Here is a 27813-nt window from a genome sequence, read left to right as displayed (position 1 = left end):
TAGACTGATAATAGCCACCAGAGCTCCCAATTAAAGAGTGCTTTTGAATTTTAAAAAGCTACATAGGTCAAGTAATACAATATTTGACAAAGTAAAAGAGAAGGGTACTTAGAACTAATGAAACTGAATTTTATAATATTTTAAGGAAGCAGAGATGTATAAATTATCTAGACACAAATGATTCAAACTAGACAAAGAACTCATTGTCCTCAAAAAAAAAAAAAAAAACTTATTTTAAATTCCAAATGTGAACTGTTCCCCACTTCAGAAACAGGCTTTTTTTTTTTTTTTTTTTTTTTTTTTTTTAAAAAAAAAAAAAAAACTTATTTTAAAAGGAATATTTCTTAAAGAAAATCAATGCTTCCACGTTATTGGAGTGGAAATTTTCTCTCATTTGTAATAAGCGCCCTCCTATTTCTTGCTTAACTATTAAATAACTATATATGAAAACAGCTATTTTAGGCAGGGGTAAACTTCAGACCTTTAATTCTGTTCAGTATTCACAAATTGTGTTTTAACTAAAGCTCACCTATACACAGACTTCTGAAATAATCTAGCATGTTCTTGAATTGATGTAGTCAAGTTAAGATTCAGAACAGAAATTCATCAAATTTGTTTTTTTAACAGTATACGTGAGTATGTCAAATTTACTGAGGAACTTGAATGTACTGCTAGTAATATCAGCTACTCAGCTCTCATGCTGGTCTATGAAAGGAAAATAGGAAGCAAAACATTTGTTTGATTTTGTCTACTCATTGTCAGCGAGTACTTTTGTGCCCTGATTTTACTCTTTGTAACAACCATCCTCTTTCTTCATCACTTAGAATTCATCCCATCAGACTGAGGAATTTTGGCCAAAAAGCCCTGTAAGTCCAAGTAACCTGCTTCCCAGGGTTCTATCAGGAAAATAGTAAAATCGGAGAACCAGTAAAGCTTCTCTGGGGCTCTGAAAAGAGCTCTGTGACGAAAAAAAAAAAAAAAAATCCCCAGTACTTGCATTTCCCTTGGCCCCAGAAGAAGAGTTGAACATTCGTTGAGCATCACCTATATCCCAGCCAGTAGGAGAAATGCTTGTGCTCCAGCACTCATATGTGAAGAATCTGTGCAAAATAATAGTTATTATACAGTAACAATGAGAAGTCAGCAGACATTAAGGAAGAGGACAGTAGCCTTCATGTTTTAACTGCAATTTATGTGGCTAAAAATACAGCTGTGTTTGAAAGAGGGCCAAGTATTCACCACTGACTTTGTATCAATTTGCCTCCTTAAGTTTCATTTGTGGAAGGGGACACCTTATTTCTTCATATTTCATCTGTGAAATGGCTGTCAAACTTAGGTTCTTTATCACAACCTAGGAATTTTGCGACTATACCTTTTGTTTCTTTGAAAGTTATTGATATTGAACACACACACACACAACTTACTTGACTCAATTAATTGCATATTGAGCAGACTCAATGTGTTCAACTGAACAGTTAACCCGACACTCATAAATAAGCAGAAGCTGTAGGCTGTAGATCTTAATTATAACAATGATTAAGATGTTAGTTATTACTTAGCTAATATATATATATATATATATATATATTTTAGCCAGCTCTTTGGTTCTTCTTTTCAAAGACAGAAAGAAAAAGAAACAACTGAACAATTGGAGGTTTTAGATAGTTTCCTTGTTAATTTATATTTCAGTTACCTTGTTTTTAATTGTCCAAATAATTTATTTAATTTCATTTTATAAACTTAAGAAGGACAATAGTTTCTGTAAGAATTTTGTAGTCTTCGATTATGTTTTACTATTTGAAGTATCTGCAATGCTTTTTCACATACACCATGGTAAAATAAGCAAATATTTTAAATTTCATTTGGGGAATAATTATGATTACAGAGAAAACAAGTGTGAATTATAAAAATGACATTTAGCTGTTTAAGTTTTTTTTAAGTTTCTAAAAACTTGTATGAAACATATGGTATTGTTGAAAATGATAGCTACGTTTTCCCTTCATCAGAGAAACGGACAGATAAGTCAGCTGTATCTGGGGCTATTCGATTGAAAATCAATGTGGAAATAAAGGGAGAGGAGAAGGTTGCTCCATATCACATACAGTATACATGTCTACATGAGGTAAGCTAAACTATATTAATAATAGAACCTAGCAAAGAAATTGATCCTGATTATGGATCATGCAACAAAATACTTGGTTTAAAAATAATTGAATTAGGTTTATAGAGTTGTTTTTGGAGTTCTTATTCTATGTGTAAACATTATAGCTAGTGATGTCCCAGGGTATCATAAAGCTTATATATTGCCCCCTGAAGAGGTTGTGGTCTGACGGTTTAGAAGCAAGCACATGAGTCAAGAATTAATAAACAGGGCAGTAAGACGATATGGCATAAATACACTAAGTCAAATCACTGTTCTTTCAAGGAAGAAAAAGAATTTTTAACCACATGCATTGAGGAAATGAGTCATGAGAATTGTTTTGTTGTTGTTGTTGTTGTTATGTGCCGTCGAGTCGGCCCCGACTCATAGCGACCCCTCCTTGGGTTTCCGAGGCAGTATCACTACGGAAGTAGGTTTTGGTAGCATTCATTAAAGGATATAGTATTTTACTTATGCAGGAGATGATCCAAATCATGATTATTCTTGAGAATCATAAATTAATGTTCAGATTTTATTAAAGATTTAAGTAGGAAATTGTTTAGAAGTAGTAATATTTAAAATGCTAATATATCAGTGACCTTTGGGAGCCAATGTGATAAGCAGTCATTTTTTTTTTTCTTACTTTTTCTGAGTATAACAAAGGATTTCATACTTGGTGATTTCTCCTCCATCCTAACTACCCTTTCCCACATATTCATATAGGTGTGGAAAATAAGGTTACCCTACTCATGGAGTAGAGAACGCACTCACTCCAAAGTAGGGTCTGGTTGGACTTGGAGGGAGAAGGAGAACATCCAACATAAATTCAAATGGCAAATTCACTAGGCCCTTGTGTGCTACAATATAGATAACACAGAGATAATCTTGGTTTCCTGTTGACTACTTTGCATCTGAGAGAGAGTTAAGTTAGAGGTATCACCGGAGCCTTTCTCTGATGAAAATGATACTTTTCCCATTTATCAAAATGAAGGAGGTGAGATTGAGCAATATACTGTCCCCCATGTTCTAAAAGGTAAAGATGGAAATACTGCAGTATTGCATTCTGTTGTACGTAGGATCTTTAAGAGTTGGAACTGACTTCATGGCACCTAACAACATGAAAATTTACATATGCAATTATTTGCACTCCATTCTATTAGAGAAGGAAAAAAGGAACAGTCTTTAAGCCATACACATATTGCACATTGCACAAGTAATTAGATACAGGATCTGGACTTAATTTTCTGACTATAATCTGGTCTGTGATAATCTTTCAAGAAAGTTGTTGAGGTTTTCAGACAAAGGAAAAGTGCTCCCTTAACCTGGCATGAATGTGAAACCAACTCTGGCCTTCAGATGTAAGCGTAGATGATTCAGGATTAGAAGGAACAGTGTTACGCTCTGCTTTCCAGAATCTTTCCTGCTGGTCCACAAACCAGAAGCATTATAACCGCCCCCCACCAAAAAAAAAGGTCCTTCAGTTGACTCAAGCTGCATCCATGTAGCACTTACTACACTTGATAGAGGCAAAAAGGAACTGTGGGTAGTAATTTTTTTTTTTCTTATTACAAAATATTCAAACATTCCTTTCAACTTCCTTGATTGCCCTACCTTCTAACATTTTGTAGCCAAAGCCCTTGTTATCACTTATATAAATAATTGATGTGCTGACATAGCCACAATCACATTGTTTGTTCAAGGCTCTATTATTGACTCAGTCCATGAATGCAGAATTGCTGTCATGTTCTAGCATGTAGAAATGTTTACATGCAATCACTTTCATTTCCTTCTGAAGATGTTTGTTTATACAAAAAATACTTGAATCAATTCTGTACAGACCCTAGCAGAAAAGCAGATTTGTATAACAGATAAGGTGACTTACTAAAATGCAAGATATTCTCTTGCCTCTGATGGCTGGTGAAACATTAGAAGCAATTACAATACAAACATATTTTACTGAAAGTTATACTTAAATATTTCTGGGATTGTGAGAAATTACAGAACATTTGAAAACCCTTTTATCTTTAGAATCTGTTCCATTACTTGACTGAAGTGAAATCTAATGGTGTAGTGAAAATCCCAGAGGTCAAAGGGGATGAAGCCTGGAAGGTTTTCTTTGATGATGCTTCCCAAGAAATAGTGGATGAATTTGCTATGCGTTACGGGATCGAATCCATTTATCAAGCAATGACGTAAGTACTTTAGAACATTTACTTGTTAAAAAAATCTCTGGTGAAAAGTAAAAAAGTATCCATTTCACTTCTAGTTGACATGCAACTTTGATTTAAAAAAAAAATTACATTTTAATGTGAAAGTTTGATGCTTAATGCCTTGTCATATACAGTTGCAAAGTTTTTTCTTTTTAAACAATTTAGTAATTCACCACTACCACATTCCCAATAATACTGAAATATGGTCCTAGAGCAGCAATATCAGATAGATACACTTGGGAACTTGTTACCAGTGCATAATAGCACACCCCTCCCAGAGAGGCTGGTTCTGAAACTCTGAATTGTGGGTTTGAAAAATAAATAAATAATTACTGTATTTTCAGTGAAGACTTACATGGTAGTTTAGGTTCCCATTCAACAATTTATACACAAGTTCTTCAGTGACATTAGTTACAGTCTTCATAATGAGTGAGCATTCTTGATACATTTTCATTCCAGTTGTTCAGTTTCCATTAACCTATTTTTCCTGCCCCCTTACATTCTCCTCTTTGTTTTAAAGTAATTGTTGATCATTTGGTCATGTATAGATAGTTACTTAAAGATGACCGTACTCATGGGTGGTATTCTTTATTTTGTGAGTTATTCTAATATGTAGCTGAAAAGTGACCTCAGGCTAGCTTCAGTTCAAGGTTGAAAGTATATCTTAGGGCAACACCCTCCAGGAGTCCTCCAGTCCCAACTGATAAAGTAGTGGGTGGGTTGTTTTTTGTTTTTTGTTTTCCCTTTGGTAATTTGAGGTTCTATTCCATTTTTTTTTTTTTTTCTCCTTCTATCAAGATCCATCTATTGTGGCCCTGGTTAGAATGGCCCTGAGTGACAGCCAGGCACCATCTAGTTCTTCTGGTCTGAAGGTAGATGATGCCATGGTTCATGCAGACTATTTATTAGTCCTGTGGTATAGATTTTCCTTGGGTCTTTGGTTTCCTTCTTTCTCTTTTGTGCTAGATGAGTAGAGACCACTGGTTTTATCTTAAATGGCCACTCACAAGCTTTGAAGACCCCAGATGCTACTCACCAAGCTAGGATATAGAACATGAGCCTTATGAACCATATTATGTCAATTGAACAAGATGTTACACATGAGTGTGATCCTGATCCTTCAAACCCAGGAAACAAATCCTGCAAAGTGTTTGATTGTGTTGAAAACCATAATGTGCTTCCTATGTGTTTCATTGTGTATATGAGTATAGTCACATCCATGCTTAAATATATGCGTACATCTATATATACACACAATATATACTCACATGCATGCCTATATTGTCTACATGTATACATATATATATTCTTTGGTTGTTGCTATTGTTTCAAAATTATATATGCCATAACAATTACAAAGGTCCTTTTCCCTTGTATACATTTTAATGACATTGTTTACCTCTGTCAAACTGTGCACACTTCATCCACATTCAGTGTTATCTTTCCTATCACCAAAAATAACAAGTGTTAAGTATATAGAAAGTGAATTGCTCTCCTTTCACCATCTCTGGTAACCACTAATGAACTATTCATCTCACTTCATAGAAGTGAAAACTTACATTTGTTTGTGTGATTGACTTATTTTGTTCAACATAATGATGGCCTCCAGGTTCTGTGTTCCAAGATGTTTTGGCAACTCTTTTTTTCTGTTTAAATTGCTGAATAGTATTCCATTGTATGTATGTACCACAAATTACTTATCTATTCATCCATTGATAGGCCCTTAGGTTGTTTTCATCCTTTTACTATTGTGACTAGTGCTGCAATGAACATAGGTATACATTCATATGTTTGTGCCACTTCTATTTGATCCATAGGGTATATACCAAGGAGTGGAATTTCTGGGCCATATTGTAGTTCTATTTTTAGTCTTTTGAGGAAACATCACACTATTTTCCACAATGGCTGTACCATTTTTTCATTCCCAGCAACAATGGATAAGGGTTCCAGTTTTCCCTTATCCTCGCAAATATTTGTTATTTTGTTCATTTATTTTTATCTTAAACATCTTAGCAGGAGTGAAATGATATCTCATCATGGTTTGGATCTACATTTTTCTGATAGCTTAATAATAATATAATAATATAATAAAAAATAAAAACATTGAGCATATTTCCTTTGTCTTTAGACCATTTGAATATCCACTTTGGTGAATATTCCTTTGCTCATCTTTTGACTGGGGCCTAGCAATTGTGTTTTAATAAGCCATTCAGGTGATTCTTAAACACTCTAAGATTTGCAAACCAATTTGTTTTGTATCTAAGGAAGTATTTAAGTCCAAATGTTTGAAGTGCACTCTCTAAGGTTATAATGTCATTTGCTCGTTATACAGCCAGAAGCACATTCAGAGCCATTACACAGCCTTGTACCTAACTTTAAACAATGCCCATTCTTCCTATATTTAAATCAGTGCTGCAAATTCAGTAAAATGAAGATGTATTTAGTAGCCATGAAGTCCAGACATAACTTGATGTGACAGTACAGAAGCAACCCAGACAGGTATACATCTCTTCTTTGAGGAATTTCAGTAAGACTTTACTTCACTACTTGCCAGATAGTTCTGAAACCCCATCTAAGTTGATAACTACTTTTCATTAAGATGTACACCTGCATGATATATAAACTATTTAGATGCATGTATTAGAGGACTTTTCTTTCACACTAATGTTAAGATCATTGATCATTGAACTGACCTGATGCTGGTCCAGATGTTCAATTAATATCAGCTATCTCAGTGACATGTAGATTGGAGAAAATTCAGTACTTGTCTTCAAAGTTCATTGTGCTTTGCATTTAATCACCAGTCATAACTGCAGAATAGCATAATCTAAGAATGATTTTTATTACTGCTAGAGAAAGTAATATGCTTTTTTAGTTTACAGAAAGTCTTGATGCTAAATAATAAAGATTTATAGATGTATGGACTCAAATGGAACCATATAAGTTACTTAAATTAACTTCCTTCCCAAAGAAGAAACCTGTTACTACATCTGATTAGTGGTCATCAACCTCTGCTTGCACAACTCCAGTAACTTACTTGGGCAGCCATAATGAAATAAAAAATCCTTACAACTGACCAATAAGCCACATCACAGTAAATGAGAAAAGATTGAAATTGTCAGGGATTTCATTTTACTTGAATCCACCAAACCAATCAAACCAAACTCTCTGCTATTGAGTCAGTCCCGACTCATAGTGATGCCTCTTTGGGTTTCCAAGGTGGTATCTCTATGGAAGTAAATTACCCAGTCTTCGAGGAGTGGCTGGTAGGTTTGAACTGCTAGCCTTCTGGTTAGCATTCAAATGTCTTATTCACTACAGCACCAGAGCACCTACTTGAATCCACAGTCAACACAAATGGAAGCAGCAATCAAGACATCAGACATCATATTGAACTGAGCAAATCTGCTGCAAAATACCTCTTTAGAGTGTTAACAAACAAAGATCTCTGTGAAGACTAGGGTGCGCCTGACCCAACCCATGATATTTTCAGTAGCCTCATATGCATGTGTAAGCTGGACAATGAATAAGGAAGACTGAAGAAGAGTTGATGATTTTGAGTTGTGGTGTTGGCGAAGAATCCTGAAAGTACCATGAACTGCCAGAAGAACTAATAAATCTGTGCTGGAAGAAGTGCAGCTGGAATGCTACTTGGAAGTGGGAATGGTCAGACTTCGTCTCACCTACTTTGGTCATGTGAGAAGGGACCATTTCCCAGAGAAGGATATCATGTTTGGGAAGGTGAAAAGTCAGTGAAAAGGGAGAAGGCCGTCAATGACGTGGATTAGCACAGTGGCTACAACAGTGGGCTCAAGCATAGCAAAGATTGTGAAGATGACACAAGACTAGGCAGTGTTTTGTTCTGTTGTACATAGGGTTGCTGTGAGTCAGCGCCAACTCAACAGCACCTCACAACAACTATGGAATCTGAGACTCTGGGATCTGTTCTTTCAAATGTTAATGAGTTATAATATGGCAGAGCGCCTGGTATAACAGTTGAACACAATTAAAATGCAACTGTAATTAAAGGTTTAAAGTAAATTAACTATTATCCCCAAAGAAACCTACATTAAAAAAATACCAAAACAAGCTGTTTCAGGAAAGAATCCTAGTAAAAGGTAAGGGTAAATTTATTCCAAAATATTCTATGAGCTGATGTCAGATTCCTTTCATTTTTGTGTTTTCTATTTTTTTAAAAGCAGTCCTATTAATACAGAAAAATTAGTGAATGTGAAAAGAAGAGAATTAACTTTTTTTATTTTATTGCATTGATATTTCCCCTTGCCTTTTAACCTGAGTAAATAATAATAGTACTAAAATATTTCTTTGGATACTTGTTTGGTATCAAGTGGTCTGTAGATAAACTGGGTCCTATCCAATTTTAAAAACCCAGGCTTAAAAAGTCCTCATTCAAACTAGATGACAGTCTAGTTTGTAGAAGTCAACAAATTTATCAGTAATGGGTCAAGGAATAAGTATTTCAGTTTTCTGAGCCCTACAGTCTCGATCATAAGTGCTTATTATCTTTGTAGCTATGATGTAAAAGCAGCTATAGATAGTTGGTAAACAAATTGGTGAGGCTGTTTTAATAAAAATTTATTTACAAACACAAAACGGTGCCGGCTGCATCTTCTGGTATCACAGTCACGAAGGCTGAGGTCCTCGTGGTCCATCATATCTTTGGACTAATGATTTCCAAATGATTTTGATTTTCTTGGCTCTTCTTTGCTTCAGAGGAGAGGAGACCAATAATTGCATATCAGTTGGCCACTCGAAAGCTTTTAAGACCCAAGTTGCTATTCACCAAAGTAGGATGTAGAACAAGATTTTTATGTACTATCTTGTACCAATTGAGTATGATTTCCCCTGAGACTATGGTCCTGAGACCACAGGCCTGGTGATTCTGTCCCTCAAGGTGTTTGGTTGTCTCTGAGAAGCTAGTTCAACCTTATCTTCTATTATTTCTGTAATATATGTGGATAATTTTTCAGCACAAGTGCAAGACAGTAAGACTGTCTTCAGCAGAATCTACCTTTAGTCTTGAGTATATTCCTGTCTGTCTACCCACCTGATCTCACTTGTCTATGCATTTACCCATAGCCTAGTGTTTATTGCCACTGGTAATGCAGTATTGTGTTTGTAATAGTATTTGGCTCTGTTGTCTATCTTTTGTGCACCTTTCTGTGTCCTTGCCTTGTTACCATGCTGGTCTTACACACTCTTGCCAGTACCACCTCTTCCCTCACTCAAATCAACACGTGACCCCCAACTAGTCAGAAATTTTCCCTCCCATCCCCAGTAACCAACAAAGTAAATTTCCTTCCCTTTGTAAATCTTTCCTTCACTTTTTTACAATAATGGACTCACATAATATTTGTCCTTCTGTGATTGACTTATTTTACTCAACATGATGGGTTCCAAATTAATCCACATTATAAGCCAATTCATAGATTCTTCATTTTACTTTAATGTTGCATAGTATTCCATTGTGTGAATGTACCATGATTTGGTTATCCATTCATTTGTGGATGGGCACTTAAGTTGTTTCCATTCCTTTGCTGCAATGCATTGTGCTTCAGTGAACATGGGTGTGCATATGTTGACTCATGTCCTGGATCTATCTCACCTTGTTAGGATATATTCCTAGCAATGGAATTGCTAGATCAAAAGGTATTTTAATTTTCAGTTTAAGAAAAGGCCATACCATTTTCCACAGTGACTGTACCACACCCTTATCAGCATTAGTTGTTTTCTGTCTTGTTGAACTTTATTATTATTGCTGGGGTAAGGTGATAAAGCATTGTTGTTTTGATTTACCTCTCTCTAATGGTTAATGATCGTGAGTATTTCTACATGTGTTTGTTGGCCACCTGTATAGATAGCTTCTTTACTGAAGTGTTTGTTCATGTCCTTTGCCCATTTTTTAATTAGATTTTTTGTCTTTTGGATGTTGAGGTGTTGAAGTTTTCTACAAGTTTTAGATGTAAGATGCTTGTCAGATATGTCATAGCCAAATATTTTCCCCAATCTGTAGGTTTTCTTTTTACTCTTTTGGAGAAGTCTTTTGATGCACATAAGAATTTAATTTTTAAAAGGTCCCAGTCATCTACATTCTCTTCCACTGCTTATTCATTTTGGGTTATGATTGATAGTCTATTTATGTCATAACCTTTTTATTAGTTCCAGTAATTTTCTTGCTGAGTATTTTGGGTTTTCTGTGTGTAGGATCACATAATCTGCAAATAGAGATAGCTTTACTTCTTCTTTGCCAATTTGGATGCCTTTCCTGGCTAGGACTTCCAATGCAATGTTAAATAGAGGTGGTGATAGCATCCTTGCCTGGTTCCAAGGGGAATGTTTTGAGTCTTTCTCCATTGACAATAATGTTGGCTGTTGGTTTTACATATATGCATATACATATTCCTGTTTTGCTTAGAATTTTGAATAGGTATTGGAATAGGTGTTTTCAAATACTTTCTCCACATTGATTGATAGGATCATATGGTTCTTTTTTTTTTTGTTTTTCTATTATTTGATGGATTGCATTGATTTTTCTGATTTTGAACCATTGTTGCATACCTAGTATGAATCCAACTTGGTCATGGTGTATTTTTTTTTTTTTTTCTATGTTGTTGGATTTTGTTGGCAAGGATTTTGTTGAAGATTTTTGTGTCTATATTCATGAGGGATATTGGTCTGTAGTTTTCCCTTTTAGTGGTATCTTTACCTGATTTTTGTATCAGAGTTATGCTTGCTTCATAGAACGAATTTGGGAGTATTCCATCATTTTCTATGTTCTGAAATAGTTTGAGGAGTATAGGTGTCTACTCTTCCCTGAATGTTTGATAGAATTCTCCAGTGATGCTGTCAGGGTGAGAACTTTTTTTGTGTGGGGAGTTTTTTTTTTTTTTTAATGACTTAAATTTCTTCTTTTGTTATGAGTCTGTTCAAGTATTCTATCTCAGACTGGGTTGCTTTACCTTTGTTTCTAGAAATTTGTCCATGTGTTCTTGGTTTTCAAATCTGTTGGAATCCAGTTCTTCATAATATTTTGTCATTATCTTTTTTATTCGAGTTGGTTCAGTTGTGATGTTGCCCTCTTCATTTATCATTTGTGTTATTTGCATCTTCTCTTTCTTTTCCTTTGTTAAATTTGCCAGTTGTTTGTTGATGTTTGTTAATCTCTTCAAAAAGCCAGCTTCTTGTTTTGATTTTCTCTATTTTGTTTTGTTTTCCGCATCATTTATTTCTCCTCTGATCTTTATTATTTCCTTACTTCTGGATACTGTAGATTTCTTTTGATGCTTTTTTCTAATTGTTTGAGTTGTTGAGTTAAAGTGTGGATTTTGATTCTTTCTTCTTTTTTGATGTGTGAATTTATTGCTATAAATTGATCTCTGAGTACTGCTTTCGCTGTATCCCAAGGGTTTTAGTAAGTTGTATTTTGTTTATCATTTGTTACTAGGATTTTTTTTCTTTTATTTCACATTTTGTTTCTTCTGTTGCCCAGTGGTTTTTGAGCAGTATATTATTCAGTTTCCACATATTTGACTCTTTGTCCTTGGTCTTCCTATTATTGATTTCTAATTTTATAGCATTGGGATCCAAGAAGATACTTTTTACTGTTTCAGTGTTTTTAAACTTACTGAGGCTTGTTTTGTGCCTAACATGTGGTCTATTTTGAAGAATAATCCATATGCACTGGAAAAGAATGTGTATTGTGCTTTTGTTTGGTGGAGTGTTCTATATATATGAGGTCAAGTTGGTTGATTGTGTTGTTGAGTTCTTCTGTATCTTTGAGTTTAGTTCTAGTTCTGTCCTTCCTTGAATATGGTGTGTTAAAATCTCTTACTACTATTGTAGAATTTTCTATTTTTCCTTTCAATTCAGTTAATATTTCCTTTACATATTTTGGCACTTTTTCATTGGTATTTTGCATAGGTATTTATTATGTTGATGTCCTCTTTTTCAACTGACCCTTTCAGCATCATGTTGTGCCCTTCTTTGTCCCTTACTGGTTTTCACCTTGAAGTCTGTTTTATCAGAAATTAATATTACCATTTCTGCTCTTTTTGTTGCCATTGTTGTTGTTGTTGTTATGTGCCGTCGAGTCAAACCTGACTCATAGCGACCCTCCTTGGGTTTCCGAGGCAGTATCACTACAGAAGTAAGATTGCCCAACCTTCCTTCCGAGGTGTGGCTGGTGGGTTTGAACCGCCAGCCGTCTGGTTAGCAGGCAAGTGTCTTAGCCACTGTGCTACCAGAGCTTCCTTTTTTGCTATTAGCTTGATATATATTTTTTCCACTCCTTGATTGTTAACTCATTTTTATTTTTGTGTCTAAGGCAGGTCTCGTGTAGGCAGCATATTGATGGGTCTTCTTTTCTTATCCAATCTGCTGCTCTTTATCTTGACCAGTACATTTAGTCCATTCACATTGAGTGTAATTAGTGAGAGGTGTGAATTTATTGTTGTCATTCTATTGTGTTTTTTTGTGTGATGTTAATTTCTTTGTTCCAAATATTTTTCTGTGCTGAGTTCATCTTGTTAACAAATATTTTTCCTCTTTTCTTTGTTATTGTTTTCGTTTACTAAGCCCTTGTGATTTTCTTCTTTTAGTTTGGTTTAGAAGGATTGTTACTTTTCTTTGTGGGCACCTTGAATTAAATTCACGTCTCCCTAAGTCTGGAACAGTCTCTTCTGTAAAGACCTTATCCTGACTTCCTCTCTGTTTGGAAGTTTTATAGTTAGAACTTATATTCTCTCTATTTTCTTTGTTGTTGGTGTCATTTACAGATTGACTCCCTTCTTTCTCTGTTTACATTTTTTTCTGTGTGAGTTTATTTTGAGAATCTTTTTCTGGGTTGTTTTCTAAGTAGTGGTCTCAAGCGTCTCAATTTTAATTTGTTATTTTCTGTGTGGGTTTTCTATTGGAAGGACTCCATTTAACATTTCTTATAAAGTTGCTCTGTTGTTGTTGTTGTTGTTATGTGCCGTCGAGTCGGCTAGTTTTCACAAATTCCCTTAATTTGTTTGTCTGGGAATGTCTTGATTTTACCCTCATATTTGAGGGGCAGTTTGGTTGGATATATAATTTTTGATTGGCAACTCTTTTCCTTCAAAGTTTTGTGGTTCAGAGCTTTGTTGGTTGCCCATTGAAGGTAATATGTTGTTTTTCCCAAGCTGCTCCCAAATTTCTCTGTCTTTGGTTTTGGAAAGTTTGATTATGATATGTCTTGATGACTTTCTTTTGGCATCTATACTATGTGGGGTTCATCGAGCTTCTTGGATAAATATCTTTGTTCTTTCATGATATGGGGGGAATTTTCTGTAACTTAGTCTTTGACAATTTTCTCAATGATTTTTTTTTTCTCCTCTTCTTTTTCTAGGGTTCCAATCAGGCATATGTTACTTCTTTTCATGTTGTTCCTTGTAATTCTTAGGGTTTTTTTTTATTTTTCTTATATCTTTGTTCTGGTTTTTTCTCAGACAAGCTGGCATCGAGAGATTTGTCTTTAGCTCGGAATGTATTCTTCAGCCAGTTCTAGTCTACTCTTTTGTCTTTCCAATGTGTGTTATATATCTCTATAAGTTTTGTGTTCATCTCCTGCATTTCTAAATGCTGTTTTGTATGATTTCTAATTGTGAGTTTATTTTGTTACTTTGCTCTTGAATGATTTTCCTGAGTTCTTCAAAGGTTGTGCCTGTCTTCTTGTTGCTTCTATTTATACTTTCCTTGAGCTCTTGAAGCATTCTCTCTCTCTCTCTCTCCTCCCTCTCTCTCTCTCTCTCTCTCTCTCTACATATATATATATATACACACACACACACACACATATACATACACACATATATATACGTGTGTGTGTGTAGATAGATAGATAGATAGATGATAATTCCTTATCAGATAGTTCTATTACCTGTTCTTCTTCAGCGAGATACCCTAATTCTTTATTTTGGACACTTGTTTATACTATCTTGTCCTGTTTTATTTGTTTGTTTGATTTGAAGTTGTCAGTTTCCTGGACTTTTTAAAGTTGTTGTCTTTACTTGTTAATTATGTACTGATTTATTTCACCCCAGTTTTATGTTTTATTTTATCTGGAAGTGTGGAGTAGTTGTACTACTTTGGTTGTTAACTTGCCTGTATTGGGTCACTTTCCAGCTTTCTCTTTGTTGATGGAATCAACATGTTGATGAGGATGTGAGTGCAGGTGTCTGTTTGTCCTGAATAGGATTTGCAGTTAGTGTGAGGTGTTGTCCACCATCTGTCATTCATCCTGTGGTGCAGGAGTTATTGGTGTTACTTATCTGTTGAGTGAGATCAGTGTAGTTGCTGCAACTGACTAGTGGAGGGTTAATAAACTCTTCCCATTGATAAGGCAGCACACATGCACCAAAAAAAAAAAAAAAAAAGCACAGAAAGGAAAAGATAGAACAGAAATAGATGACAAGCAGTACAGAAAAAGGAAAAAGAATGTAAGAAAAAGAGAGAAAACAAAGGCTGGTAAAAGGGATGAAGTTTAGGCAAAAATTAAAGATGAGGATGCAAAGGGGCAAATGACCAGATAGAAAGAAAGAAAAATTGGGCAAGAGGTCAATGCAAACATGAAGGGAGGATAAGGTATTTAAGGAAGGACTCAGCAAGTTATGTTCAGCCAGTGGCCCTGGGAGCTGGTCACCATGGCAGAATCTGCTCAATCACTAGAGCACCTGCACAGGAGAAAGGAGACCAGCACAAGAAGCAACCTCCAGGGGAAGAAAGCCAAAGCCCATTTTCTATGCTTAGTGTGAGATAATTCAGTCAGTGATGCAGGCCATGGAGAAGGACAGCTACAGCCCCTTGCTCCATTTGGAGCACTCTACCCATGGTGGTGTTCAGCTTTCAAAGCTCTATAGCTCAAACCTGCCAGCCACCCTTAAGGAGAAAGGACTGTCCTCCTCTGCCTGGATCCACAAGTCCTGAAATGTCAGGCCTCACTTCACACTGTGCTATAAGGGGTTACTAAGAGTTAGACTTGAGCCCACTGTCATGGGTCCAATTTGGGGTTTTGTTTATTTGGAGAGAGTTTCTCTTCCCATTCCTTTACTCTCTTCCAGACTCTGCTGGCAGCCCCAGCCATGGGAATCCTGATCTATGTCTTTAGTGTGTGTGCATTCTGTGAAATTCTTTTTTTCCCCTCCTCCTCAACCTCCTTTGTGTTTCTAATGATTTCTCTTTGGCTCTGCCACCTTGGTGGTTTTTTTAATTTTTTTCCAGTAGATTAACTTGCTCCTTTTTGTCATCCTCACTGTATCTAATACTTTGTCTTCTCATTAGCTGCTTATAACTCTAGGGTCATTATTTGTATCTGTTTTACTGAGTTTCTCAAAATTTCTATTGAAAGAAGGAACTGTATAGCACAGTCTGTTAGTAGGTTGCCATCTTAATACTCTCTCCTCTTAATTTCTAAAAATGTAAAGTTGGGAAACTTAGCTTCAAGGAAGGAACCAATAACCTATGTAGTCAGAACACTTAGGAGTTTGAGACAGGGTAAAGTTATTAATTTGTGTGGGCTTTCTTAGATATAATTTGATTAGAAGCAGATATTAAGTTGTAGCTTCCTTTGATATTTAAAGTCCCCTTACACTCAGACAGATCCCCAAGTAAAATTGTAATCTTTACTCTTTCAGTGGAGATTTCTTGATTTCTTTTGAACAATGTCCGATTTCTTTGGAGACAGATTTGGAGCAGAAAATAAATAAAGGAGAAGTGTGTATTAAGTCAGAGAGTCTGGTAGTACATTATGAAATTGTCCTCTTGAGTATTGCTTATCATAAAAAGAAGGCTGAATCTATTTTGCTGGTAAATAACCTGAACATTAATACTGAAGTTCCCAGTTCTCCAGAGTACCTTCTGCTTTCTGTAAATGCCTTCTCCTTTACCACAGAACATTTACTAGAAGGTACAATTTATTAGCTCTGTTTGTTGCTTAAAAATGTATCCATCATTGAGGAGCATTTGTGAGAAGGGGGAAAGGAATTAAAATTTTCCTATATTTGGACAAGTGATAGATCAAAGACTGGAAGGATCTATTCCCACATGGTGAATGCAACCATCCATCTACAATAAAAATAATTTTCCAATTTGACAGTAAGAACAAGAGTCTGTTCCTTTCCCTAAGGAGAACAACATTCCACATTACTTTGCTCCATGAAGTCAGGCGTGGAACTTATTTCCATCATGAGGTTTTTGGAAGTCTTTGACTCTCTTCACATATTTATGCAAGCATATGTTTCTAATAATGTTCTGACAGACTTTATTTTTTTTCAACTAGCTGATGGTACTGTACAGTTTCAGTGTTAGACTGTGTTACATTCTTTTTTTTTTTTTCCCCTCTGCCCCCAATAATTGTGATTTGGGCAAATGTTTTCAGAGAAAATTGGTTTTCCATTAAACAGTCCACACATATTCTGTTTTGTGAGATTTATTGCCATTCCCACAGACTAATTTTTCATTTCTGAACATACTCAATGACTTTCATGTAAGATAGTAAAAATTAAATTGTCCTCTGGAGGTTATTTCTTTCAAGCCAGATACATTTTAACTGAGTGTTTTCCGGGCCTTTTATTTTTTGCAAAATGAAACTGAAGGTGTTTCACAAAATCTGGGCTTCTATATTGATCTTATCTCCATAATACCAAATGAGAGAAAAACCTTAGTCCAATATTTTGACTTTTGGTGGTTAACAATCAACCTGTACTTCAGCACCAGCAGTCTCAAATTAATTCATATTTGACCAGATTAAAGTAAAATTTTAGCTATTTGAATGGTGAGCTTGCTTTCTAAAGGGATTTCTGCTCAAGTGATTAATTCTTCATTTAAAAAAGATTTATTGCATGCCTACCATGTGCCAGAAGGTTTTCTAGGCATTGAGAACACAGCAGTCATCAAAAAATAAGGGTCCTATTTCTCACAGTAGCTCACTTTCTAGGAGATGGCATTCCTTTATTCAGTAGACATTTTCTAAGTATGCAGTGGATATGAGAACTTATATAAGCTAAGGGAGAATCAGCAATAAAGATAGATGAGGCATTTGGCTTCTAACTAAAAGGTCCACAGTTCAAACCCACCAGCTTTTCTGCAGAAGGAAGATGAGGCAATCTACTTCCATGAAGATTTACTGCCTCAGAACCCCAATGGAGGTTGCTATGAGTCGGAATTGACTTGATGGCAATGAGTTTGGTGTTTTGGGTATTGTTCCAGTAAGCTCTTAGTCTAGTGGGAAGAGGAAGAAGAGGTTAAATAATAAAACAATGTGATCGAGGTGTGCATGAATGCTATAAGAGCATAGCTGTAGAAGGAACAAATGAAGGCACAATATGGAGGGGTCAAAGAAGGCTAATCCTGAGGGTTACGCACTTCCTTGCTCTTAAATTCCCATCACTCCACCAAGCTCTATGCATTCTATTACCTTCATGTTCTACTCCCCTGCTCTTAGACTCAACACCTCCACAATAGGGCTTGAGCAATCCACGTTGTTGTTGTTATGTGCCGTCGAGTCAGACCCAACTCATAACAACCCCTCCTTGGGTTTCCGAGGCAGTATCACTACAGAAGCAGATGCCCCATCTTCCTTCCAAGGGTGGATTTGAACCACCAGCCTTCTGGTTAGCAGTCAAGTGCCTTAGGCACTATGCTACTAGAGCTCCCTGAGCAATCCGTAGCACCTGTGAAAGACTATGATGCTTTTTGTCTCAGGAGAAGTAATTCTTAAAGTTTGGAGCCCCACTACAGTGACAAGGATGAATAACATATACTTATCACAGAGATACATGCTGATCTGAGCAAGCAAGATAAATAAATATCATTTCAGTATACTTTCTAGTATCAAGAATACTGATAGTCTTGTCTTTCATCTTTGTTTCTCTGAAATCTTTTCCAATGGTGTAAGAATATTCTTCTCAACACTTCTTTCCAATAGCCCTGCTTTTCTATTGATTAAAAACTATTGACATTCTCTTAAAAACTACAAGTTGGGTGTGATTAGGGACAATTTCCTTGTAAAGGCATTTGGGTTAGATCTTTATTATATTTATTTTTTCCCATCATGATAGCTATGAAACAATAGGAAGTGAGCTGAAGCCAGTTGTGCTGTTGAGATGTACATGACTTCTTGATACTTTGCTAAAATATTTGGGGATTTAAGAGTTGATAAATGTTGCCATGGTTGCTTCAGCTGAAAATAAGTCAGTAGCTGTCTCATTATTGGCAATTTAAGCATCATTATCCTAGAGTTTGTTACTCTAACTTTTCCCATGAAGCTGCATTTCAATTTGTTAGATTATTTCAACACTAACTCCATTTTCTAGAAAAATTGAAGTCAAATGTTTTTAACATTATCAATCTGTTGTTTTTAATCATGCCTTTGAGGATAAATGTTAAGAATTTCCAGAGATTACACAAGTATTTTTTAAGGTATATTATTTGAAAGGGTACTTTTCTGAAGGAGTGTATTACTGCAGGAATATACCCAGTCATTTTAAATTACAGTTTGTACTTTTAGTCTTGTTCCTATCCTGAGTTCAGTGTAATACTGGAACCACAGCATTTTAAAGGAAATTGTTTTCAATGGAGATGATTTTTTGGGGGGATGGGTTTTATCTTGACTTGAATTGCCCATTAAGAGATCAAATACAGAGGCAGACACTTAAGCCAGGTTTAAGACCCTAGAGAAGCTTGTTAGTGGAAAGTTCTGAAAAACCCAAAGGTTGCCTCAGGCTGACTACCCTGCCCCTTGCTTTCCTGTCATCCCTTCTAACCCTTGACTAAAATGGAATCAAATGTTCATGATAAGAAGTAAAACATATGACAGGACACAATGCACTATCTATGTTCAAAGATGTTAGAATCAGCGAAGGCTAGGTCTTCTAATAGTTGTTGTTAGTTGCCATCAACTAACTAGTTCTGATTCATGGTGACCCCTTGTGTGCAGACTAGAACAGCTTCATTGGGTTTCCAAGGCTGTGATCTTTTTGGAAGCAGATTTCCAGGCCTGTCTTCTGAGATATCTCTGAATGGGTTCAAAACATCAACCTTTCACCTAGCAGTTGTCATCAGGAGCCCTCAAGTTAATGTTGACCGACCACATATAACAGGATAGAACAGTCCCATAGGGTTTTCTATGCTGTAATCTTCACTGAAGCACATCTGTGAGGTCTGTCTTCTGTCAAGCCTCTGGATGGTTCATATTGCCAATCTTTTGGTCAATAGTTGATCTCCTAATTTGCATCACACAGTTACTCCAAGTCTTTTAAGAGCTCCTTCGTTCTACAGATGGGTGAAGTAATTCTAGGAGTGATAAAATCACTACACTAAAGTCATATAACCCAGGGTTAGGATTACAATGAAGCATGCATGGTTATTGTGCCTTTAACTCTATATTGGTTATATAGAAATACCTCTATTCTCCTACATACCAAAAAGGCACTTTGTTGGTCATTTCTTAAAGATTTCTAAAAAATGTAGCTCCTAGGAGCTCTGGTAGCGAAATGCCTAAGGCACTTGACTGCTAACTAAAAGGCTGGCGGTTCAAACCCACCAGCCACTCCTTGGAGGGAAGGTTGGGCATCTACTTCTGTAGTGATACTGCCTCAGAAATCCAAGGAGGGGTTGCTATGAGTTGGGTCCGACTCGATGGCAAACAACAACAACAAAATGGTAATGCTAATTTGGTATTGAAACTATTGTAAAATTTTAATGCAAAGTAAAATAGTACTGAGTGAGATACTGGGGTTTTTCCTCATGGGCCTAATTGATTTTCACTTCACCATTCATACTTAAAATTTGCCTTAGGAAATTGTGAACCAATATCATTCCATTCTATCTTTCAAATTGTTTTTTAGTATATTTTATTTAGTGAAATCAAACCAGTATCTATAGTAGTTTTATAGTAAATTTTACATCTACTCCTTAATCAGAAGTCACTAAAATCTACAGGAGTCCTTGTGGCATAGTGGTTAAGGGCTTGACTGCTAACCAGAATGGTGACAGTTCAAACCCACCACCTGCTCCATGGTAAAAAGGTATGGAAGTGTGTTTCCATAAACATTTACAACCTTGGAAACCTTATGGGGAAGTTCTACCCTGTCCAATGGCAATGGGTTTGGATATAGTATAATGAGTTTTGAAAGAAAAAATATTTGATTTGTTTGACTTCTTCCATAAAAACTTTGTTTAATGATAATTTAAAGCTTACATATTTTTCAGGGTTTTTTTTTTAAGAAAAATTCATATAAACAAATTTTTACTTTAGTCAAACAAAAATGAAAACAGTGGGATTTTGTTTTTATCAATTTAGGTTGCAAAGAGACTTCTAGAGTCAATAATGGGACAAAATTTGAATTAACAACATTTTTAGATTTTTTTTTTCTAATTAGGATAATAAAGTGTGGTAGCATAGTGCCTAAGGCACTTGACTGCTAACCAATAGGCTGGCGGTTCAAACCCACCAGCCACTCCTCAGAAGAAAGATGGGACAATCTACTTCCATAGTGATACTGCCTCGGAAACCCAAGGAGGGGTCGCTATGAGTCAGGTCCGACTCAACAGCACATAACAACAACAACAACCATGGTAAATCATTTTGAAAATAACAAAGTTTTATAACTCTACACAGAAATAATCACTGTGACCATTTTAATAGTATTTCCTGCCAGATTTTTGGTTGGTTTTTCTTGTGTGTCTGTGTGTGTTTATGTGTATATGCACTTTAAGATCATAACATACAAAGAATTTGCATCCTCCTTATTCTGGTAACTTACAGGATTTACTTGAAGCATTTTTTTTTTCCTGACCACCCAAATATTGTCAGTATCCACCTACAGATTTTAAACTGCAGTACAAGTGCCTAAAATTTTCTAATCTTTTCCATGTGTTTATTCAAGAGCATTACTTAAGCTCTCTTTCAGACCTGAGAATGATATTATCATGTTCCTTGTGGTGGATTCTCTTAAATAAAAGATTTTTCTTTTTTTCTGGATAACGTAAACAACCTATGAATTTTTGTCTTGCTAGAAGCAGAACATAAAATATATATATAATACCCAGGGTATGCTCTTCCCAGTGTTCTTTCAGCACCTTTTTCCAACTACTTCCACATCCCATTGGCCATTTTCTATCAGGCTGTATTGCAATCTTGGGAGTTAATAGACATAGAATAAGAAAATACAGGTAAAGGCTTTGCTGCCTGGGGGAGCCATATTGTGGAATAGAGGAGTGATTGACCACTTTGCTGGACAGTGACGTCAGCCCTGGATCTATGATCTAGAGGTATACAGTGGGGTTTCCTAGAAATTCTCTCCTATTTTCTATTTGGGCAGCCTAATATTTTTGTAGTTTAGACACAAATCAGTCAATCAATACTCTCATTGTAGCTAACTGCCCTAAAGTTCCTCCCAGAGACTGGGAAATCATTGGTTGGTATCTATTATGCTTTTGTGACTGTGTGTCCTTTTTTGGGGGTTGTGGATGTTCCCATGGGAGACTCAGAGAGGTGAGTCATACGCAGCTAGCTCCTTCCCATAATACCACAGAAATCACCTCTGTTAAATTCCAATCAGAAAGTAAAATATGCTTGACAGTTCTCTAAAATTAATAGTGCCTAAGGCACTTGACTGGTAACCAGAAGGCTGGCGTTTCAAACCTACCAGCCACTCCTTGGACGGAAGGCTGGTGGTTCAAACCTACCAGCCACTCCTTGGAAGAAAGATGGGCAATCTACTTCCATAGAGATACTGCCTCAGAACCCCAAGAAGGGGTCATTATGAGTTGAGATTGACTCCATGGCAGTGAGCTTGTTTTTTTTTTTGGAAAGCTTTGGAAAATTTAAAATACTGGTCTCAGCCTACTGATTATAAATAGACTCCTAAGAGCCTTCAAAGCTGCCATTATGATAATAACACTGTTACGTATTTCAACTAAATATTGACAGAGTAATTGGATGTTTTGATAAAACTGTTAAACTCAGGGTAGCCAAGAACATATCCTATACTCTCCACCTTTGGATGTACCTATACAACTACCTTGGGCTCAACCTGCCTTCCGAGGAGTGGCTGGTGGGTTTGAACCACTAGCCTTCTTGTTAGCAGTCAAATGCCTTAGGCACTATAGTAAATCAAGAGCAGATATAGCCTAGTGGTGCAGAGGGATGACTCTAATTGTCTGGTTCTAATTTTTCATCACCTTATTTGCTCTGTGAACTTAAATATGTTACTTCTGTGTATGTCCAGTTTTTTCTCTTCAAAGAGACATACCTCCTTTTTTTTTTCCACTTCATTTCATTACACTTTGCAGCTACTGTTTTTTTTTTTTTTTTTTTAAATACAAATTAAAGGTTTGTGGCAACCCTGAATGGAACATGTCTCATGGCCCCATTTTCCCAAGAGCATGTGCTCACTTTGTGTCTCTGTGTCACACTTTGATAATTCTCACAGTACTTCAAACTTTCTCATAATTCTGTTGCACACTTAATAGGCTGCAGTATATGTAAACATACATTTATGCACCGGGAAACCAAAAAACTGATGCAGTATCTCTGAGGTAACTGTATAGTCCATTGTACAGTATTCTAGCTTAGTAATTATTTAGTGCCTATCCCAAAGAAAGGTGATCCAAGAGAATGTGGAAATTATCAACAATAACAGTATCACATACAAGTAAGTTTATACTGAAGATAATTCAAAGTGGTAGCAGTGGTATATTGAAAGGGAACTGCCAGAAATGCAAATTGTATTCATAAGAGGACATGGAACAAGCAATATCACTGCAGAGGTCAGATGGATCTTAGCTAAAAGCAAAGAATACCAGAAATGTGTTTGCTTGTGTTTTATTGACAATACAAAGCCATTCAACTGTGTAGATCATAACAAATTATGGATAACATTGCAAAGAATGGGAATTCCAGAACACTGAATTGTATGCATGAGAAACCTGTGTATAGAGCAAGAGACTGTCATTCAGACAGAACAAGGGAATACTGAATGGTTTAAAATCAGGAAAGGTATGTGTCAGGGTTATATCCTTTCACTATACTTAATCAATATGTGTGATGAACAAATAATATGAAAAACTGGACTACATGCAGAAGAACATACCATGAGGATTGGAAGAAGACTCTTAAACAATCTGTGATACGCAGATGACACAACCTTACTTGCTGAAGAGTGAAGAGGACTTGAAGCAATTACTGATGAAGACCAAAGACTACAGCCTTTAGTATGGATTACACCTCAACATAAAGACAAAGTCCTTACAACTGGACCAATAAGCAACATACGAAAAATGGAGAAAAGATTGAAGTTGTCAAAGATTTCATTTTACTTGGATCCACAATCAACACCCATGGAAGCAGCAGTCAAGAAATCTGATACCATATCTTCTGCAAAAGAACCTCTTTAAAGTGCTAACAAGCAAAGATGTCTCTGTGAAGACTAACCCAAGCCAAGTTATTTTTAATTGCGTCATATGCATGTGAAAGCTGGATAAGGAATAAGGAAGACTGAAGAGTTGATGCTTTTGAGTTGTGGTGTTGGTGTAGAATACTGAAAATGCCATGGACTGCCAGAAGAACTAACAAATCTGTCATGCCTGGGAAGCAAGAATGGCCAAGCTTCATCTCACCTAATTTGGTCATGTTGTCATAAAGAACCATTTCCTGGAGAAAGATATCATGCTTGGTAAAGTGGAGGATCAGCAAAAAAAAAGGGGAAAGGCCCTCAAGAAGATTGATTGACACAGTGGCTAGAATGATGGGCTCAGGTATAGCAAGGATTGTGAGGCTGGCACAGGACCAAGTAGTGTTTCATTCTGTTGTACATGGGGTTGCTATGAGTTGGGGCTGATTTGGGGACACCTAACAATAACAACAAGATTCTTTGGCACTTTTTTTTTTTTCACTCTACATAGTCTCCATGGATAGTCTCATCTATTCTCATGGTTTTGACTGCCTCTTAAATTCTTATGACCCAAAATCTATATGCCTCGTCCAAGCCTTCAATAACCTGGTAGACATTCTGGAAGTTCTGAGTATCTAAGGTTCAAATTCAAGTAAACATACCATCTCCATCTTCGAATGCCTTTTCTCTCTTGAGTTCCTAGCTGACATGCCAGAACCACTATTCATCCAGTCACTCACAATAGAAGCTTGTCACTTAATCCTTTTTTCCCTCTCTCTCTCTGAATCTTCATCAATCACCAATCATCCTCTTCTCTCTCACTATTCCTCAAATCCATTCCCTCTTCCTCATCTACTACTCCCTAGTTACTCATCATCTCTTCCCTTCAGAGAAAACTAACTGGAATCTTTTCTCTAGTTTCACATCCCTTAAACACATCCTTGTAAAAGCTGCTTCTCCCTTATTAACCCATTTAAATACAAATCTGATGTTTTCACTTCCTATTTTATTGCATTAAGTTCCTTGGAAACTGTTTTTTATATTCATTTCCCTGTAAGATTTTGAATTCAGAATAGAATAGATACAACATGCATAATATATTACACAAAACTCTCTTACATATCTGACAGTCTTACCTCTGGCCACACCTGGTCTAGAATGTTCTACTGGAGATGTGGGTTCTGCCAGTCTAAAATTACTAGAATTTCCTCTGTGTAATGCTTTGTTTTTATCTACTGTGATTTGGTTTGTACCATCCCATATATATGTGGTGGTGTTGAAGAATTGTGAAAGTACCATAGGCTGCCAGAACTAATCTGTCCTGGAAGAAGTACAGATGGAATGCTCCTTGGAACCAAGAATGGCCAGACTTCATCTCATCTAATTTGGTCAAGTTGTCAGAAGGGACCATTCCCTGGAGCAGGATATACTGGGTGAAATGGGGGGTCAATTAAAAAGGAGTAGCCCTCAATGAGATGCATTTCTACAGTGGCAGCAATGATGGGCTCAAGTACAGCAAGGATTGTGGGGCTGGCACAGGACCAGGCAGTGTTTCATTCTGTTGTACGTAGGGTCACTAAGAGTCAGAGCTGGACTCTATGGCACCTAACAACAACAATAACAACAAAATCCCATATGTGTAATTATATTGATAATTACTGGTGATTGGAATGGTAAAAGTTTGGAAACAAGAAGGATTGGTAGTTGGAAAATGTGGCTGGAGATCTCATGATAGAATTTTACAAGACCAATGACTTATTTGTAATACCTTTTTTTAAGTAATATAAATGGTGACTACATGTGGACCTTACCAGATAGAACACACAGGCATTAAATTGACTACTTCTCTGGTAAGAGATGATGGTGAGGCTCTGTATCATCAGTCAAAGCCAGGGGCAAACTTCAGAACAATCATCCATTGCCATATGCAAGTACAAGATGTAGCTGAAGACAATTAAAACAAGTCCATGGGAGCCAAAATATGGCCTTGAGTATATCCCACCTGAATTCAGAGATGATCTCAAAATTTGATGCATTGAACACTAATGACTAATGTTGTTAGTTTGATGCATTGAACACTAATGGTCGAAGACAGTTGAATTGTGGGATGACATCAAGAACAACATAGATAGAGCAAAAGATTATTAAAAAGATAAGAAAAAAAGGAAAAAAAACAAAATGGATGTCAGAAGAGACTGAGACATGCTTTCGAACATAAAGTAGCTAAAGCAAATGGTAGGAATGAAGACCTAAAAGAGCTAAAGAAATTTCAAAGGGCAATTTGAGAAGACAAAGTGTTACAATGAGATGTGCAAAGACCTAAAGCTAGAAAACCAAAAGGGAAAAACACACTCAGCATTTCTCAAGCTGAAAGAACTAAAGAAAAAATCCAAGCCTCATGTAGCAATATTGAAGGATTCTATGGCAGTTAAAACACTCCTCAGAAAGAAGGGTGGATAACCACTTCCGTAGTGATACTGCCTCGGAAACCCAAGGAGGGATCGCTACGAGTTGGGTCTGACTTGATGGCAGTGTGTTCAGTTTTGGTTTGGTATGGCCAAAACATGGAACAACGCAAGAGGCATCAAAAGAAAATGGAAGGATACACAAAGTTGCTGTACCAAAAACTGGCAAATGTTCAACCATTACAGTTGGTAGTAAATAATCAAGAAACGACTGAGAAGATTTGAGAAGACTGAGAAGAAACACAAGCTTCACTGAAGGCATAGGTGAAAAACAGGGCTTCAGGAATTGACAGAATACCAAATGAGATGTTTCAACAAACAGATGCAATGCTAGAAGTGCTCACTCATCTTATGCCAAGAAATTTGGAAGACATTAACCTAACAACTGGTTAGAAGAGATCCATATTTGTGTCTATTGCAAAGGTGATTGAACAGAATATGGAAATTATTGAACAATATAATTAATGTCACATGCAAGTGAAATTATGCTGAAGATCATTCAAAAATGGTTGCAGCAGTATATGGACAGGAAACTGCTTGAAAATCAAGCCAGATTAAGAAGAAGACAGGGAACTAGAGGTATCACTCTTGTCAGATGGATGTTTTCTGAAAGCAGAGGCTAGCAGAAAGATGATTGTCTGTGTTTTGTTGACTGTGCAAAGGCATTCAATTGTGTGGATCAAAGCAAATTATAGATATCATTGCAAGAATGGGAATTCCAGAACACTTAATTGTCCTCATGTAAAACCTGTACTTAGACCATGAGATAGTCATTTGAACACAACTGCATGTTCAATCTATATCCCTAGCAAATAATCTGAGAAGTTGGACTATATGAAGAACAACATGGCATCAGGATTGGAAGAAGACTCATTAACAACCTTCTGAAAGTGAAGAAGACTTGAAGCATTATCTGATGAGGACCAAAGCCTTCAGTATGGATTGTACCTCAACATAAAGAAAACAAACTTGACTAGTAAGCAACATCAAGATAAATGGAGAAGAGATAGAAGTTGTCAAGGATTTCATTTTACTTTAATCCACAATCAATGCCCATGAAAGCAGCAGTCAAGAATCAAAGGATGTATTGGTTGCATTGGGCAAATTTACTGAAAAAATTATCTTTAAAGTGTTTAAAAGCCAAAGATACACCCTTGAGGACTATGGTGTACTTAATCCAAGCCATAGTATTTTCGATTGCCTCATAAGCATGTAAAAGCTGGACAATGAAGAATTGATGCCTTTAAATTATGGTGTTGGTGAAGAATATTGAATATACCATAGACTGGAGCAAGAAGGAACAAATGTGTCTTGGAAGATGTATAGCCAGAATGATACATAGATGCAAAGATGGCAAGACTTTGTTTCATGTACTTTGGACATGTTATCGGTAAGAATCAGTGTCTGGAAAGGGACATTATGCTTGTTAAAGTAGAGTCGCTAAAAAAGAAGGCAGCCCTCAACAAGATGGATTGATACAGCAGCTGCAATTGTGGGCTCAAACATAGAAAGGATTGTAAGAATGGTGCAGGAATGGGCAGTGCTTTGTTCTGGTGCATGTTGGG

General features: G+C 36.4%; 1 protein-coding gene across 1 annotated transcript in view; it reads left to right on the top strand.

The window, feature by feature from the left end:
- UNC13C (unc-13 homolog C) overlaps window positions 1-27813 on the top strand; it is a 903686-nt gene that overhangs the window by 354890 nt on the left and 520983 nt on the right. Inside the window, exons 11-12 of the mRNA XM_007935152.2 lie at window positions 2007-2122; window positions 4169-4332. Coding sequence (XP_007933343.1) covers window positions 2007-2122; window positions 4169-4332 — 280 coding nt within the window. The remainder of the gene's footprint in view (window positions 1-2006; window positions 2123-4168; window positions 4333-27813) is intronic.

This window comes from Orycteropus afer, unplaced genomic scaffold (assembly GCF_000298275.1).
Source record: "Orycteropus afer afer isolate SDZICR_OR568_19922 unplaced genomic scaffold, OryAfe1.0 scaffold00026, whole genome shotgun sequence".
Lineage (NCBI taxonomy): Eukaryota > Metazoa > Chordata > Mammalia > Tubulidentata > Orycteropodidae > Orycteropus > Orycteropus afer.
Note: the sequence above shows the minus strand (reverse complement) of the source record. Positions and strands in the feature narration are given on the sequence as shown.